Here is a 19,409-nt window from a genome sequence, read left to right as displayed (position 1 = left end):
AATAATATCACTTTATCATCAAATACACTATGTGATCAAAAGTATCCGGACACCTGGCTGAAAATGTTATAAGTTTGTGGCACCCACCATAAGTAATGCTGGATTTCAATCTGGTGTTGGTCCACCCTTTACCTTGATGACAGCTCCCACTCTCGCAAGCATACATTCAATCAGGTGCTGGAAGATTTCTTGGGGAGTGGCAGCCCATTCGTCATGGAGTGCTGCACTGAGGAGAGGTATCGATGTCAGACGGTGAGGCCTGGCATGAAGTCGGCTTTCCAAAACATCCTGAAGGTGTTCTATAGGATTCAGGTCAGGACTCTGTGCAGACCAGTCCATTACAGGGGTTTTATTGTCATGTAACCACCCCACTACAGGCCGTGATTATGAACAGGTGCTCAATCGTGTTGAAAGATGCAATCACCATCCCCGATTTGCTCTTCAACAGTGGGAAGCAAGAAGGTGCTTAAAACATCAATGTAAGCCTGTGCTGTGATAATGCCATGCAAAACAACAAAGGGTGCAAGCCCCCTCCATGAAAAACATGACCACACCATAACATCACCGCCTCTGAATTTTACTGATGGCACTACACATGTTGTCAGGTGACATTCACCAAATATTCGCCATACCCACACCTTGCCATCGGGTCGCCACATTGTGTATAGTCTCTCCACACAATGTTTACACTCCTTACACCAAACGAGGCATTGTTTGGTGTTTACTGGTGTGATGTGTGGCTTATGATTAGCTGCTTGATCGTGAAAATCAAGTTTTCTCTCCTCCCGCCTAACTTCCATAATACTTTCAGTGGATCCTGATGCTGTTTGGAATTCCTATGTGATGGTCTGAATAGATTTCTGCCTACTACACATTACGACCCTCTTCAAATGTCTCTGGCAGTCAACAGATGAGGTTGGCCTTACGCCTTTGTGCTGTATGTGTCCCTTCATGTTTCCACTTCACTATCACATCGGAAACAGTGAACATAGGGATGTTTAGGAGTGTGGAAATCTCGCTAACAGACACATGACACAAGTGACACCCAATCACCTGATCACATTCGACGTCCGTTAGTTCAGTGGAGTGCCCCATTCTGCTCTCTAACTATGCTAATGACTACTGAGGTCGCTGATATGGAGTACCTGGCATTCGGTGGCAGGACACTACACCTAATATGAAAAACATATGTTTTTGGAAGTGTCTGGATACTTTTGATCACATAGTGTAGATTAAATTGTATGTTAGCATTTGGTTCATTATAAATTTTGTCAGGTGATCTTTTGTAAACTCTCTGTAAAATCATTTGTTTTCAAGTCGTTAATTATTCTAACTAATTTCCACTGAAGAGTATCAGTACTGTAAGTTTTATTCATTAATGCCATGCTCTTGCTTTTGTTAGTCAAATAGAGATAATAATATTGATCCTGACATTTTTCCATTCTAGTTTGAGATTGTCAAACAAGTGATCTGGAGGTAGAGTAAAGATGTATGGCCAGTGGGTATAGATGCTGTATGAGGAGATCCCATGTGGTCTGTACCCACACTATGCATGTGTCAGATACTAAATTACATACCAACCTATGATTTTACTACAATTAACCAAGTTTGATGAAACTTTATACAACGGTGTTATATAGCAATATTGTTTTACCATTTCGATTTCAAATTGATATTTTTAATAGTTTCTGAAATGCAAAAATTTACTTGTAACTTAAAATTTACTGTGCAGGTAACAGTATACAGGACTTATGCTATTACAATGTGTGTCAAGTGAGTGAGTAGTGTACTTGGAGACTGAATCTTGAATTTATGAGTGATTAAAGTGTCAGAGCATGTGCATAAGATTGTACATTAGTGGAGTGGATCACATAGACTGAGTGGAAGCTATAACATAAAAACAGGCAGTACTTACACCTCTGCACTTGTCCTTAAGACAGGTATAAATACAGTTGAAAGGCTGAATTTCAGGTAACATTTTTGAGAATATATTTTGGCTGTAGACATAAATTTTGTATGTCTTGTGATCCGTCAGGTAGGGGATTTACGGAGTTATATGAGAAACAGAAACAACTGTCTTTGGTCTTAACTGGGATGTGCTAATTAGAGGAGAGTATTTTGTTCTATTCTAGAGTTAGATGATGTGTAGTGTGCAGGCTAAAGTATTGAGATTTATTAATATTCTGAAAAAAATGTGTTATGGTGAGGAACGATGTGATTGCAAACAGTATGAATTGTACATGTGTACTGATGTCCAATTTGGATGACATTTCTGAGAATTTCTGTTGATGAAGTTAAACTTGCCTTTATTGCTACGTATTATAATAATGCAAGTGTATTACACAGAAACCACTTGAAGATATCAAATAAGTACTAACCAGTGAACTGTGTGGTATTTTGGCGAGCATAGCAAACTATTGAATACAGTGTGAAATTTAGGCTGTTAGTTCATAACAAAAGGTCATTGGTTTTGTACAGACAGTAACTAGTAGCATGAGTGTCGTATGAAGGATCTGAGGAGTTCAGTAATAGCTGATCACTAAAGTATACTTCAAGAACAGTGTGTCGGAAACTTGTAGTTTCAGTTATAGTATGGTCATGGTAGTTGTGACTTTGCTACTTGAAAACATATATTAGTTATTAGTCAGAGAACTTAGATGAATTATTAGAGAATCTAATCTTACAGTATGGAATGAACACTTCAGCAAATTAATAATAAATATGAAGCAGTCTAGGGACACATGGAATATTCAGGTTTTCACAGCTACTCTTGGCCGAGGTATTTTGTGTGTTAGCCTAGATCAGGCAGTGGTTTGTGAGCAGGTTACTTGCAAGTGGATCATGATGGGCATTGTGAGGAAAGGTAGAAACAATAGTAATCTTATTTTTATATTTAATTTCTTACAGTAGATGTGCTTGGTTAGGTTATATTTCTATTTCTATGTTTGTTTCATTCACTGCATGTACATGGGTGTCTTCCAAGATGTATCTGAGGTGAGGGAAGGAGCAAGACTTTAAAATTGCCATTTTACAGGAGTTTGCTAAAGACATAATATTGAATTACTGTGGCCAGCCACGTAGTACTACAGTTGACTAAATGAAAGGTTTAATGGAATCACGGGAAAGCACTTCTAGGAGTGTATGAGAGTTTTGTAATGAAGGAAAAAGATCTTGTACTCCATGGAAGGGGAGGGGGTTGCTTACTCCTCCCCCCCTCCACCCCCTTCCCTTGTGGACGCCAATGTGCATGTAGGTGTTTTTTAACAATTTGTATTAAAAGAAACTGCAGAGACAAATCTTGTATTTATGCATATGAACAAATCATGAATAAATTTTTCTTTTATTATTAATTGTAGTGTTTTCTTTGTTGCCAGCATGGTGGTGGGTGCGTAGCTTCTTTAAGAGGACCATATGGCATTTGCCTATCATCTCCTGAAAATTTGCTGTTGTTACAAAATGAAGCAGTTTTCTCCACTGAATTCATCAAGGACTGCTGTATAGCCAATAGGATTTTGGATATAAATCAGTACAGGTAGAAATGGAGCTTTATCTTGGAGCATGCGTATCTTTTAGCTACATGTCTGATGACAGTAAGTCATTTCTGTTTGTTATCTGATAATACGCACTTTATGGTGAGCAGTTTTGGATATCACTAAGCACTTCATATATAATTTATTTTTAGTACAAGATTAGAGAAATTCTGTAATGCAATTTTGTAAAATGATATAGCCTTTTTACAGCAACTTAAGTCCATAATGTGTGAGGTGTGATGTTAAAATTAGGCTAGTGTGGAAATTAATCGTAGACTTAGATATTGGAGCCAAGCAGAAAATTCAGAATAAGCACAAGCAAAGTACTTGTCCGGTACAAACACCAAAAAGAAGATGGGTAAACCATAGATTGTTCAAGAAGAATGATTGCTACTTACATTGTATTTATGTCAAACTGTGTTTATGTGCTCTCATCTATAGAAATTACCACTAAAATTTTTCCTATATTCATTGAACTAAAGTCTCCTAATCACTGTGCTTGACAGTCTTCTCATGCCTCCATTTAGTTCCTGCTTGCTCCGCCAGACAGTGCTCTTCTCTCTCTCCATCTGCATCCTTCTATCCTACCCGCTTCCCTACCCCACTCCAGATTACCACTCAACATGTCACTTGCATTCTTGTCCGAGCTGCCAGACATTTCGGTTATGTGTGCTGCTGGTGTTCTACTGTGCTTCCTTGTGTGAATGTGTGTGTGTGTGTGTGTGTGTGTGTGTGTGTGTGTTTGTTTGTTTTCTTTTCTGAGGACGGCTTTGACCGAAAGCTAAATATGTAACAGTATTTTTGTTGTATGTGTGTGCAACTCGGCATATCGTCTTTATGGTGAGCAGCAATCAGTCCTTTTACTAATATTGTTGTCTGTGTTCTGTTGGTTATAGTTCCATGTGTGCGATGATTTTCTGTATAAATGAAGCAAATTGCTGTGATACATAAGAGACTGGACTAATATTCAACAGTAAATGCTTAAATCTCTCTCCAGCTGTCCTGGTTTGGTTTTGTGTGTTTCCTCTAAACCACATCATGTAATTGCCAGAGTAGTTCCTTCAGCAAAGCCAACCTTGCCCTTGTCCATCTCAAACTGTTAGCCGATAATATATAAAATGCGAAATGGCTGGATAAATCCGATAGGATTAATGATGTTAATGAAAACAGAGGATTATAATTTAAACCAAATAAATGTTTATTGAATAACATTCACATATATGTGAAAGGTGGTCTCACATAAATTGCAGTTTCCTTTTCCTTTTTTTAAAAAAAAATCAAATACAGAAACATGTGAAAGCAAAGTTCATTTAAGCGCACATTTATTTACAAAACTTAACAACAAACTCTCAAAGTTTGGAAGTACAGTTTCCCACTGTCAGTTGTGACATAAACTAAAGTTCAGACCTCTGTGAAAACTATTATGACTGACAATTCACAACTTTTATTGAGGTAAGTTCACAAGGCTGATGACTGAACAACAAAACGAAAAGGTAACAATAACGATGCCAGTAAAAGTCTCCTAATAGAGGCAAACAAAAGTTCCCTTCTAATTTTCCACAAAGGTTCATGGTAACACACACACACACACACACACACACACACACACACTCTCTCTCTCTCTCTCTCTCTCTCTCTCTCTCTCTCTCTCTCTCTCTCTCTCTCTCTAGTAAGAGTCCAATTCAGAGATGAAGATGGAATCTTCAACGGTCAAAGTACACAAGGTCGGTATCTAGAGTGAACTCAACTTCGTGGCTGGTACTAGCCCCTAAATAGCTGTCTCCAGCCAATCGGGTTTTGGCATAGTGATACTTCCAGCACGCTGTGGCTCGAGCTCCCCCTGCAAGAAGTAGTTCTCGGAATGTCTGTTTCCATTATCTTATATGTAAATAGCCGATGTTTACCCTGGTGCTTTTGGTACACCTTGGACATAGACAACGCCGTCCTCTGTAGCGTAATATGTGTTGCCGGTCCTCAGAGGCTGCCTTGGCTCTGGCATAACACCCCTCCCCCCTTGGAAAAGCTGGTGCGGCACGGGTTACCGTGGGAGAGAGAGTACCAATATAGCCCGGTGCTGTAGGCTGATCTGCAGCTAAGTCCTCATGAAGGAGGCAGTGGAACTCGGCCACCGGAGAGTAGGGCACCGCCTTATGTGTGAGGCGGCTGGAACGCCGAAGCAGTGGCAGTTGCAAGTTGACGTCGGGCTGGGCAAGCGGCACGGGGACGTCTGCGTCGTACAACCGGAGCGGCGCCAGAGAGAGCCGGGAAATTGGTTCAGGGGAAGGTCCCGGAAATGCTCTGGGTCCGAAGTATGCGGCGGCGTGGGGCTAGCAGCCAGCGTCTGCTGGTTATCGCTGGGAAGATCATCCACCAACCGATGAGAGGGCATCAACGTAGGCCCCAAGGAAGGGGCCGGCAATGGGAGAGAGAGAGGAGCCGGTGTTTGGGGCTGCGGCTGCTCGAGGTATTAAAGATGCAGTTGGTTGCGGTGACGCGAAACCACCCTGTCGTCCAGGCATACGTCAAACAGTTGTCGACCACGGGGCCGGATAACGACTCGTTAAGCCAGCTGGGCCGGGGCCTGAAACCGCGAGCCCACACCTTGGAGCCAGATGAATATCGGGAAGCGCTGGGCAGGGCATGAGGTCCAACCTGCAGCAGGAGGAGATGAAGGTAGGGTCTGAGGTTGGTGACCATGGAGCAGTTCAGCTGGACTCGTTTTCACCCACCGGTGTAGCCCTGTAGGTACTGAGAAATAACTTAAAGGCTTCTTCGGGAGAACGGTTCTCTGTGTACTTCTTCATCTGAGTTTTAAAAGTGTGAACAAAGTGCTCTGCCTCTCCATTGGATTGCGGGTGGAAAGGAGGGGTAAAGATGTGGTGGATGCCATTATCGTGGCAGAATTTTGTGAACTCTTGTCTGCGACATTGCGGGCTGTTGTCTGATACCAAGGTGACGGGAAGGCCTTCAATGGAAAATATTTTTCACAGGGTCATGGTGGTATTCTCTGTGGTGATAGAGGAGCATCGGATAATGAAAGGGAAGTGGGAGTAGGCATCCGTGACAAGTAACCAGTAAACGCCAAGGAAGGGACTCAAAAAATCCTCATGGATGTGTTCCGATGGGAGGGAAGCGGCCAGCCAGGATTGGAAGGACCGACGCGGTGTGGGAAGGACCTGGGTACACTGCTGACAAACCCGGACCATGCGCTCCACGTCCACTGTCATGCCTACCCAGAAGACATGGTGACGTGTGAGGATTTTCGCCTGGGCAATACCCCAGTGATGACCTTGGTGTAAGACGTGGAGAGTCTGGGACCACAGGGAAGTTGGTACGATGACTCGTGGATTGGCATCATTTTTTGCGTGGAGGAGCACCCCATTAACGGCCACCATTTGATGGCAGATGGAGAAGAAGACTCGGAGGTCAGTCCGGGCTGAAGTGTCAGCCAGCCATGGAGAACATAGTGGCACACCAGTTGTAGAAGCGGATCTGCGGTCGTCACTGCGGCCACACTCTGAGCTGTGACTGAGAATGCAGCTAACGCATCCTGTATCTCGTCATCGACCTGAAAAATTAGGAGGTCCGATGAATAGAATGCTGAATCCTGGCTGGAGGGGAGCCAAGACGAGGCATCGGCGTTGGCATGGTGGGAGGTGGGCCGGAAATGGATGGTGTACCTAAAACGTGAAAGGAATAGAGCCCAACGCTGCAGGCAGTGGGAAGTTTTCGTGGGTAACTGGGCTGAAGGGGAAAAGAAAGCCACAAGGGGCTTATGGTCAGTGATGAAGCAAAAAGGTGTACTGTAAAGGTACGGGAGGAATTTGGTACAGGCAAACACAGTGGCTAGGGCTTCCTTCTCAATTTGGGAATATTTGCATTGGGCATGTGTAAGGGATTTAGATATGTACGCCACTGGGTGTTCCGATTCATCTGGTAGACGGTGTGAAAGGACAGCCCCAACACCATAGTCTGAGGCGTCCTTAGCCAAAAGGACAGGAAGAATGGGGGTTATATGGCATGAGAGACACCACAGAGTGCAACCTTTGCTTTAAGGTTTGGAAAGCCGATTCACAAATTGGGGACCAATGAAAAGGCACGTTCTTTCGGTATAGGTGATGGAGGGGCACAGCACTGTGGGCGGCGGAGGGAATGAACTTCCGGTAGTAAGCAATTTTACCCAGGAAAGAACACAATTGGTGGACGTCGCGCGGATGAGGAAGGGTCGTTATAGCGGCGATGTGGGAGGAGGTAGGTGATATGCCATCACGGGAAATGATGTGACCCAGGTAGGAGATAGCCAGTTGAAAAAAGGAGCATTTTAGACCCTCTGTCTGCAGGTGCAGGAACAATTGTCGTAGATGACTGAGATGTTCATCCGCAGTACGACCGGTGATGACGATGTCGTTTAGGTAGTTTATACAACGTGGCACATCCTGCAAGATCTGTTCCAAGTAATGCTGAAAGATGGCCAGTGCACTAACGATGCCATACATGAGGGGGTTCAACCGGAACAGCCCAAATGGTGTGTTGATGACGGCCAACTGAGTAGAAGGTATTTGGAGGTAAACGTCGGCAAGATCGATCTTTGAAAAAAATTGGCCCCCTGTGAGCTTGGAGCACAGGTTCTCGGGGCACAGGAGGGGATAGTCTTCAACCTGTAGCTGAGGGTTAAGTGTAGCCTTGAAGTCGCCACAAACTCAAAGATGCCCATCTTTTCTCTTGAGGATGACCAAGGGTGTGGCCCACGAACTGTAATAGACTGGAGTGACAACTCCCTCCATGGTGAGACAGTCCATTTCTTGTTGAAGAGGCTGCTGAAGGGCATGGGGAACCTGCCGGGCCCTGGAAGTCCTTTGGGCAGGCAGGTGGTTTCAGCTGGAGTGACGCATGAAAATCTTGAGCACAGCCGATGCCCAGTGAGAAGAGGTCCTGGAATTCTGTGCATAAGGTATTGACTGCTGGAAACAGAACGTGGGAAGACACCAAATGAACAATGTCGTCGATGGCGAAGCCAAAGGCCCAGAAGGCATCGAACCCGAAGAGATCTGCCATGGCCACATTGTTGACCACAAGGAAGGTAACTTCCCGGCAAACCGATTTATACAAGATGGAAGCCGTTAACTGACCCAAGAGGGTGATCACTTGTTTATTATAAGTAAGGAGGTGCCAAGGTGTGGGCATCAGGGGGGTGCCCAATCTTCACATAAGTGGAATAGTTAATCAGTGAGAACACTGCACCAGTATTCACCTGCATCTGCAGCGGCCTACCGTTGACCTGAATGTCGATCATCAGCTTGGATGATCCCGAGACTGCACCTGGTTGATATCCATGGGTATAGGCCCCCGATGGTCCTTGGCTGGATGAGGAGGGGGCTACCGAGATCGGCAGACTGAACTGACATGTCCGTTACGGTTACACACTGCACAATATGCCCACCTGTCAGAGCAGTCTTCTCGTGCATGGCTCTTAAAGCATCCCAGGCAGGTCGGCAGTCAGACTGGGTTGGCGGTGCTGGCGAGGGCGCGGGGGCCCTCCATGCACCGACGGTCTGTGCCAGACCCGCGGTGCCGTCCGAGGGCGTGAATTCCTGGACAGGGCGGCTGCCCTGTCGATGCTGTGTAGAACAGGATGGTTGGTGCCAGTCACCGGAACAGACAGCGGCAACGTTTTTGACATCCGCCAGCGATGCTACAGGCTCCGAGGCTTTGTGGTCGCGGAGGGCCGCCACTTCCGCACAGGGTTCCAAACACTTGTCAGCCCCCATAGAGACTTCATACTTGAATCCTAGATCAATGATGTGGTTCAGAGTAGGATCGTCAGGTCTGAGGGCGTTGTGCCGGAAAGCTGCATCAGAGCGGCCTGGATGAGATGGTCGCGGGCCATCTTGCCCGTGTAGGATTCTTTGGAGACTCGTGTGTTGAAGTGACATTTCTGGCTGAGACCTTGCAGTTCCGTTGCCCACTGTCGATAGGATTGGCCAGCCTTCTTGGGACACTGGTAAAATTTGACATGGGCAGCTAACTTGTGGAACCATCGTCGGTAGTAAGCAGCTAGAACCTCACAAATCTGGGAGAGAGTCAAAGAATCCGGACGTTGAGATTCGAGTTTCGTCAAGAGAACATACACTTTGTACTGGTTCCAGGACAAGAAGTAGGTACGGTGAGCAGCCTCTTGGACAACCTGGTGGATGTGAAAATGCTGCTGGAGCCGCTTCTCGTATGTTTCCCATTCTTCAGCATCCTTGTTTGAAAGCGGGAAACACCGGGGCAGCGGAACCAGGCAGTTCTGCAAAAGTTCCGTAAATAAACATTCCCGTGTATCCTTAGATTTCTTGCAAAACTGTTGAAAACCTTGTAGTAAGTCATGCACACTTTGGACCAGCTGCTGAAGTACAACTTCCGCCATGAGGAATATACACGCAGGCACCAACTCGTCGCCACTTGTGTTGTGACTGACAATTCGCAATTTTTCACAAACACAACTTTTATTGAGGGAAGTTCACAAGGTTGATGACTGAATAACAAAACAAAAAGGTAACAATAATGAAGCCAGTAAAAGTCTCCAATTGAGGCAAACAAAAGTTCACTTCTAATTTTCCACAAAGGTTCATGGTAACACACACACACACACACACACACACACACACACACACACTAGTAAGAGTCCAATTCAGAGACGAAGATGGAATCTTCAGCAGTCGGAGTACACAAGGTTGGCATCCGGAGTGAACTCAACTTTGGGGCTGGTTCTAGCCCCTAAATAACTGTCTCCAGCCAATCAGGTTTTGGCGTAGTGATACTTCCTGCATGCCGTGGCTCGAGCTCCTCCTGCAAGAAGTAGTGCTCGGAATGTCTGTTTCCATTATCTTGTAAGTAAATAGCCAGTTTTACCCTGGTGCTTTTGGTACGCCTTGGACATAGACAACGCCGTCCTCTGTGGTGTAATATGGGTTGCTGGCCCTCAGGGGCTACCTTGGCTCTGGCATAACAAAAACATCCAAGAATTCCATCACACATGACTATTAATGTCAACTACAGCAAATAATTATGCTTCACAGCTGCATCAAATTGCACAAACAGAGTTAAAGTTCATAAAAACAAACAAAGGAAACTCTAGGTTGGAGTATCAACTGTGTAGGAAAAGCTAGATTGCTACTTACTGTAAAAATGACACATGAAGTTGCAGATAGGCACAATTAAAAGGCACTTACATATAAGCTTTCGGCCACACATACCATTCATTCACACAAGCAAGCACACCTCATGCACACACAACTATCAACTCTGGCTGCTCAGATCAGAATAACAATTTGACAGCTGCCACCCATTCCATAACAAGAAGTTCCTTTTATACAGCTTAGGCACTGGTGGCTATTGCATCTGTAGTGCTAAGCAGTCCCTCTCCAAATATACCAAGAGTCTCACTGTAGCCTTCACAGACCCAAATTACTCTCCCAACATTGGATGAGAAACAGATCTTCCGTGCCTTATCTCTCCAGTCACCCACCACCTGCTGAAGTCCCACTGTTCAACCACAAAGAAGCATTTCCCTTGTGAGTCAGTACCACCCAGGACTGAGCAACTGAATCACACTCTCCACCAGTGTTTCGACTACCTCTCATCATGCCCTGAAATGAGGAATATCCTATTACTAACCTTCCCACAGTGGTATCCCACCACCTACCATGCGTACCTACTCCACACCTGCTCCCACCTCTTGCCTCACAGCTCATATTCCTGTAATAGACCTAGATGCAAGACCTTCCCATAAGTCCTCCCACCACCACCACCACCACCACCACCACCACCTCCTTCAGTCCAGTCACAATCATCACAGATCCCATCAGAGGTAGTGCTACCTGTGAAAGCAGTCATGTGATCTTCAAGCTAAGCTGCAACCACTGTGCTGCGTTCTACATGAGTATGACAACCAACAAGGTGTCTGTCTGCATGAATGGCTACCAACAAACTTTCCAAGAGACAGCTGGACCACCCTTTGGCTGAAAATGCTGCCCAACAAAACTTTCTTCAATTCAGTGACTGCTTCTCAGCTTATGCCAGCTGCATGTTTCCTACCAAAACCAGCTTTCCTGAAGTGCACAGGTGGGAAATTCTCCCTGCTATATGTCCTACTTTATCATAACCCCCCCCTTCCCCCCCCCCCCCCCCCCCACGCCCCCCGTCCTGCCCTGAATCTTCATTAGTCACTGTCTTTCACCCATCTATCTCCATCTATTTTCCCACTCCAGCATTACACAGCCTTCTGTTCCACCAGTGCACCCACAGCCTCTTCACTTCTCTCCATATCCACCCCCAGAACCTGGCACCTAACTTCTGAACTCCACCTGACTGCCCTGCCCTGTCCCCACCACATTTCTGATCTCTGTATGCTCCCACAAGCAGCACTTTATTACCACCCACCCCTACCCTGCTATCCCTACCCCTCTGCACCCCAGCCTTCTCCTCCTTATCCCTGCCACACAGATTGCTTTCCCTTCATGCGCAAAAATACAATGGTCATTTGTGTGTGAGTTGTGCTTGCACAAATGTGTGTGTTGTCTATTTTAGAAGAAGGTCTTTTTGACAACTTCGAGGTAATCTGGGTACTACATAGTAGCAGAAAACTATAACAGAACACTATATTAGTAAAAGACTCAAAGGTTTGTGGAGGTCTTTGTTTGCAAAGATAAACAATAATATAAATGTAAATACTTCCTTTTCCTGTCGTGTTTACATCAAAACCACTTCCTATACGCTGAAGTAAGCAAATATGATGTATTAGAAAGTAACGTTATTGTTGTTTTTGTTACTTTTTTTATAATACCATGTGCCTACTCAAATTCTGCATAGTTTCAAAAGAACAGTACACCTCATCACCTTTTAATTGTGTACTGATTCAGTTATTGTGAATTAATGTGAGAAGAGTGTGTTTGGAAGGTACATTTTCTTACAAATATTCTGTATGTTCCATTTGTTAAATCAGTGCTGAGTCAGCAGAATTAGTAGTGTGTAAATATTTAATTCCTCAGTCCTTAAATTATCTTGTGTTGCAATTGTATAATGTGGAGCACCACCTAGTAAAGGGAAAGAAAAATAAATCTTCCTGCATATTTTATTGTTGCTGGATACCAAAGTATAAAGAGACAAAATCTGCCCTTGTCACTATCATTGCAGTGTTCTCAAAGCTTTTCGTGGCAGTGATCCTTTTCTGCCCCTTGGCATTCAGGAAGACCACAAATATAGTTGGATGCTGTCTTTAAAATTAATCAATTTCTGTCATTAAACATTTGCTTTTGATTGTTAAGAGGAAAAAATTATTTTTAGAAATATTTTCAGTTGTTCTTTAATTATTCTGACTTTAATATTTTACGTAATAGCAAGGTATTTAAATCATGTACTCTTTTCATCTCCTCGTTTTGCCTGAAGGTTAGGTGGTCCTTCCAGTTATCCTGATAACTTCAATGCTATGAAGGTGCTCCTGAGGCAGTCTCACTGGCCAACACCTGCAGAAAGGTAATACTTGTTGCTAATAACATGTGTATATTCCTAGGGCATTTTGAATGTGGAATGAAACTTCTCTACCACTGTAGGTGCTCCAATTTTTCAGGGATGAAAATGACTCAGCTAATACTGATAGGCACTCAGATTCTGATACTACTGTGGAGTCTCAGAATTCTAGAAGAAACATGAGTTCACATAGAAGGTAAGTGTTCTGCATTTTTTGGTAATACCCCATTAGCCTTCTTTCTCCAATGTATGAGATACTCACTAAAAGTATCACCTACCACAAAGAAAAGAGCATTCAGTTATAATCAGACAAAGGTACAAACTGGTTTTTTTTTTTAAAAAGGGGAAATGCCACTATGGACCATTTGTAAGTTGCAATTGAAATTACGAAACAGAGCAGTGAATATTGCCATGTGCTGTGCATAATCTGCTATGTTTAATTGGTTATACATATACTTTTTCTTATTATTTTAAACATAGCTGCACAACAGCAATGGTTCCACGTGACAAAATAATAAACAGCCGACCAGTTGCAATGGATAAAGAATTCTTTACCTAGGTTTCAACAAATTTAAATTTGTCTTCTTCAGAAGGTGGCAATTTTACATTAGTAAGGACTAATGTGCCATCGCCGTTTTTATAAATGTCGGTGTAGATCCATTTGTCAAAATGGTTGTGAGCTCTACAAGATCCATGTACTAATTTATATTTACGTGACAAACCCTATTTCTAGGGCTATATTTTAATTTTGAGAAATGGATCTACGCCGACATTTATAAAAACGGCGATGGTACATTAGTCCTTACTAATGTAAAATTGCCACCTTCTGAAGAAGACAAATTTAAATTTGTTGAAACCTAGGTAAAGAATTCTTTATCCATTGCAACTGGTCGGCTGTTTATGATTTTATTACTTTTTTATATAATTCTCAAGCTGCCTTATGGTGTGTACCACTCTCATATGTCCTTCCTCATGTCTCACTCTCTCACTCACAAGTGTTCCACAGGAAGAACAGTTATTGGTAAGCCTCCATGTGAACTCACATCTCTCCATTCTTTTTGTGAAGGAGAACCTTGAGGGATGTGGAATGAGTCAACCTATATACTGACGTAAGACAAAGACATCATAAAGACTTAAAATGTAGGCTACATTAACAGTAAACTGTCACTGTACTGCTTGATGCTATTCATGTTTATACCATCTAAAATGAATCAGGTAACTTTAGTAATAAGGCTGATATTTTGAAAGAAAAAAATCTCAGTTTTACTGTACAGCTGCTGTTTATTTTCCATTAGTAGCTTAGTGCTTATTTGGTTTCTATAAGATTTTTTGAAGAACATATAGATTTATCAAAGAAAATATGTTACATCTAGAATTACTTAGTTTTGTTTATAGTACATTGCTACTTTCCACGTAGCTATCAGAACCTTTCAATCCATCAATCTGGATATTCAGATAATTTGTAAAAAGAGTGGCTAATGAGCAACATTTTTAATTTTCTTTTGAGTTGATGAGGATTCTCATTTTCTTGCCACATGTTAGATGGGAGCTTATTGAATAACCTACCGCCAAGAGTGCATAACTCCATTCTTTACCCAGGACATATCGTCACGGTCTTTCTGCAAGATATATGTAGCAGGAAACAATATATAGGTTAACTTTTCTAGCAACCTAAGTATAACTCTCGTAGTAATGTATTTGTTTATCTATTTGTTGTTGTATCTGCTCATGGTGGGCAATAATTAGTGTGTAATTGAGGAGCAGTGGTGCAGTCTGTACTTGGGGCTGGTTTTTCGTGTTCCATCCCATACGGTCCAGTCATCATTTCTCTGTTGAGCATTTTTAGTTAATTTTCTATCCCATGCTCATTTATTTTGATGTCTGTAAATTGGTTGCTTGTGAGATGGTTGAAAGGAGGAACCACAGTATGATATTCTGCAGTAAAACAGTTTTGAAAAAGAAATTTAATATTTCAGACTTATTTCTGCCATCTTCCCTTTCAGTACCAGTGTGGTCACTGAGCACCCAGAGAGATGACTATTCTCTGTTTCCAGATTCAACAAAAGATCAGAACTTCTCAGTATTTTCTGTCAGATCAATATATATAACTTTACTTTTGAATTTGTTGAATCAATCATAGATATTTCTTTACACTAATTTTTGCTTTGTTTGGTTTTTGTTCATCTAGGAGATTTCAATTAGGTTTCAGTCTGGACCTGTGGTCTCGCAGTAGCATCTTTGAATAGTAATCAAAATGTTATGGATCCCAGGTTCAAATCTAGCTAATGCTTAAATTTTGAATAAAAATCATCAGCAGTGATGGCCAAACACGCCCGATATAAGGAGTCAACAATGGGACCGGACATTGCCCCTAAAAGGTAGAAGAATTGGCAGTGGTCAGGTGATCAGGGGTATGAGGATGTAGAAGTCAGTGGAAACTACTGCTTTAAAGACACACAGCATGGGACATGTAGCCTGTAATTCAAAAAGTATCATGATGATCTCTCTATTGGAAAAAGATTCTGGACTAGTCCCCCATTTTGGTCTCTGGAATGTGACTGTCAGGGAGGAGGTAGTAATGTTAAAAATATTGAAAAATCAATGAAAGGGTAATAACAATTTTAGGAAAAGGATAAATTGCTACTCACCATAAAGATGACTCGTTGAGTCGCAGACAGACACAACGAAAATACTGTTACACATTATAGCTTTGGCCACAGCCTTCTTCAACAAAGAAAACCCCACACATTCTCACCTTTTGCACATATAACAGCTACCGCCGATAGCTCCAACTAGAATGTGACTGTCACATGAAAACTAATCGGGAGTGGGGTGGGAAAAGGGGAGGGATTGGTGCTGTCACAAATGGCCGTGTCTTTGATGGGGTAGTGACAGAACTGGAATAGGAACCTACTCCAGTCCTGTCACAGGCTTATCTTACCCCACCAGAATCCAGACCACCTGTGAAAGCAGCCATGTTGTATACCAGCTCTGTTGCAACCATTACACAGCCTTTTATATTGGTATGACTACTAACCAGCTGTCTATCAGGATGAACAATCACTGCCACACTGTGGTCAAGAGCATAGTAGACCACACTGTGGCATAACATGCAGCTGATGGGTGATGGCTGATGGCTGCTTCACTGCCCAGGTCATCTGGATCCTCCTCTCTGTTAACAGCATTTGTGAATTGTGCAGATGGGAGTTATCCTTTACATCACATTTGCTCCTGAATTTATCCCAGCGTCAACCTACAAGAACCTACTGTCCCCACACCCTCCACCCAACTGTTTTCACCCCCTCATCCTATCACCTCTACCCTTTTCAAATGCACATACTCTCTTTGTATGCTGCCCTCTGCCAATGTACTTGCCCATCTATTCCCCTTCTCTGCTCCTCTCCTTTTCCACACCCCTCTCCTTTTCCACCCCTCTCCTTTTCCTGTTCCTTCCCTCCCCCCCCTCCCCTCTCCTCCCTATCTCCCGATGCTGTGCCTGGCAGTGTCTAGTCCCTGCACACTCTGCCCGACAGCACTCTTCTCTCCCCTCACATGTACCCTGCTGTCCCTTCCCTTCCTAGTTACCTGACCCACACCAGACTACTATTCAAGTGAAAGTTGCATTACAGTCCAAGCTGCTGTGGTAGCAGTCACGTGTGCGTGAGATGTGCTTGCTTGTACAAATGTGTGTGTGTTTTCTTTGCTGAAGAAGGCTTAGGTCGAAAGCTATATGTGTAACAGGCTTTTTGTTGCGCCTGTCTGCAACTCAAGGGGCACCACTGATGTGAACTAGCCTTGAGAACAATGGACATCCAGCATGACCCACGAGTCCGCTGATCAGTCCACACCACTGGTCAACCCTCTTACTGTTCACAAAGAGGTTGACTCCTCACCCGTGGTCGAGTGGGAGGTTACCTCAGGGTGTAGCAGGCTACAAAAGACTTACCAGTTGGCTGAACATAAGGCCTCCCCAGTTAGTCTGACAAACAGGTTCCAGGTGCTGTGTGTCCCTCAGCCAGATGCAGTCACTTGTCCTGTTTCAGAGGAAACTTCTCAGCCTGCAAGCTTCAGGCAGTCACAGAGGGTGGGGTTACTGATGTTTGGAGCTCCAATGTTAGATATATTATGGGTTCCCTTAGGAACATGGCTGTCAAGGAGGGGAAGAAAGCCAGAGTGCACTCCATTTGCATACCTGTTGGAGCCATTCCAGATGTGGAACAGGTCCTTCCAGATGCTATGAAAGAGCACAGTGTGCAGCCGACTGAAGGGGTGCCTCACATCATTACCAATGATGTGTGTTGCCTTGGATCGGAAAAGAGTCTGTCTTTATTTGAGCTGGTATATGAAGTGGTAAAGGCTGCCAGTCTTGCTTGCAAGATGAAAGCATAGCTCACCATTTGCAGCATAGTTGACAGGACCAATTGCAGACCTCTGTTACAGAGCCAAGTAGCTTCTGAATCAGAGGCTCAGACTGTTCTAAGACAGTGTAGGCTGCAAATTCCTCAACTTGCGCCGTAAGGTGGTTGGGTTTTTGGTTCTGCTAAAAAGGCCAGGAGTCCATTACACACAGGGGGTGGCTACATGAGTAGTGGGGCCTGTGTGGCGTGGACTGGGCATTTCTTAAGTTAGAGGCTATTGGTGAAACACAAAAAGTGCTTCAGTCTCAAAGTACACAGGTCGAATGCAGGAAGAAGATAGATATAGGGACTGTCGTTATAACAGTTGTAAATTGTCGTAGCCATGTTGGAAAAGTATCGGAGCTCCAAGTAGTAATAGAAAGCACTGATGCTCATATCGTTATAGATACTAACAGCTGGCTAAAGCTGGAAATAATTTCAGTCAAAATTTTTGCAAAGCCCTAGTGGTGTCCAGAAAGGATAGTAGGCTAAATACAGTTGGCAGTGGCATGTTTGTTGCTGTTAGAAGTAGCTTATATTATAGCAAAATTGAAGTAGATAGTTCTGCTTAAATCAAGAGGTACACATGAAACATCATCTGAAATTGTGCTAAATGCATTCATTGAAAATTATTTTGACCAATTAGTTCATGATCCCACTTGAATAGTAAACGGTTGTGAAAACACATTTGACCTCTTAGTAAAAAATAATCCTGAGATAATAATGAGCATAAAAATGGACACAGGGATTAGTGAATACAGGGTTGTCGTAGCAAAACTGATCACCACAACTCCCAAATCCACCAAAAATAAATGAAAAAGTAATGTGTTCAAATAAGAAGATAAAAATTCACTTGACACCTTCCTGAGAGACAATTTCCACTCCTTCCAAATTAACAATGTAAATGTAAACCAGATGTGGCTTGAGTTCGCAGAAATAGCATCGACAGCAGTTGAGCGATTTATACCAGATAAATTAACAAATGATGAAGCTGATCCCCATGGTACACAAAACAGAACAGAACACTGCTCCAGAAACAATGAAACAAAAGCTCGAAATTTAGCACAGACTTCAATGTAAGATGCTTATAATAGCTTCTATAACAACATTTAATCCTGAAAACTGGCAGAAAATCCAAAGAGATTCTTGTCACATATAAAGTATGCTAGTGGCAAGACACAATCAATGCCTTTTCTGCAGATATCAATGCAAATACAACCAATGACAGTGCTGCTAAAGCAGATTTACTAAACACAGTCTTCCAAAATTCCTTCAACAAAGAACACAAGGTAAATATTCCGGAATTTGAATCATGAACAGCTGCCATATCCTTCTGGAAGTGAAGCAACTTAAATTGCATAATAAAAGCTAGTCTTCTGGTCCACATTGTATATCAGTTAGGTTCCTTTCAGAGTATGCTGATGCAGTAGTTTCATATTTAACAATCACATACAATTTTGCGATTCCTCACTTTTGACAGTTTTCACTGCTGGCGCCGCTGCAATTCTTCGCCTCACAGAGGGCAGCTCTTCCGTTGCCCCCGCACGCGCAACGGCCAGTACCCGCGGTATAAAGGAGCCGCCGAATCTGAGGTCTCTTCAGTTCCGGCATGATTGTGCACTCAATCTCACCTGAAGATGGAGGCCAGATGGTCCGCCAAAATATCGTGTTGTCGTCAGGATGATGGAAACCGGCTGCAAACCCGCGAAAATCATCATATACAAACACTCGCTCGACAAAAGATCTGTACCCAAAGACTGGAAAGTTGCATGGGTCATACCAATATTTAAAAAAAGGCAATAGGAGAGTAATGCACTAAATTACAGGCCCATATCATTAAGGTTGATATGCAACAGGATTTTGTAACATATATTGTGTTCCAGCATTAGGAATTATCTCAAAGAGGACAGAATATTGTCACATAGACAACATGGATTTAGGAAACATTGTGCTGTGTTGAGTGCTGTTAACA

At 43.2% G+C, this 19,409-nt stretch overlaps 1 protein-coding gene across 6 annotated transcripts in view; it reads left to right on the top strand.

The window, feature by feature from the left end:
* LOC124710380 overlaps window positions 1–19,409 on the top strand; it is a 192,561-nt gene that overhangs the window by 32,181 nt on the left and 140,971 nt on the right. For 5 of the 6 annotated variants that reach the window (XM_047240922.1, XM_047240921.1, XM_047240920.1 and 2 more), the window contains exons 2-4: window positions 3,375–3,532; window positions 12,960–13,046; window positions 13,141–13,236. In XM_047240922.1, the coding sequence (XP_047096878.1) occupies window positions 3,375–3,532; window positions 12,960–13,046; window positions 13,141–13,236 (341 nt within the window). Of the gene's footprint in view, window positions 1–1,447; window positions 1,534–3,374; window positions 3,533–12,959; window positions 13,047–13,140; window positions 13,237–19,409 lie in introns of all 6 variants that reach the window. The other variant, XM_047240925.1, reaches the window with a different exon arrangement.

The sequence above is a fragment of the Schistocerca piceifrons genome, chromosome 1, assembly GCF_021461385.2.
Source record: "Schistocerca piceifrons isolate TAMUIC-IGC-003096 chromosome 1, iqSchPice1.1, whole genome shotgun sequence".
NCBI lineage: Eukaryota > Metazoa > Arthropoda > Insecta > Orthoptera > Acrididae > Schistocerca > Schistocerca piceifrons.
Note: the sequence above shows the minus strand (reverse complement) of the source record. Positions and strands in the feature narration are given on the sequence as shown.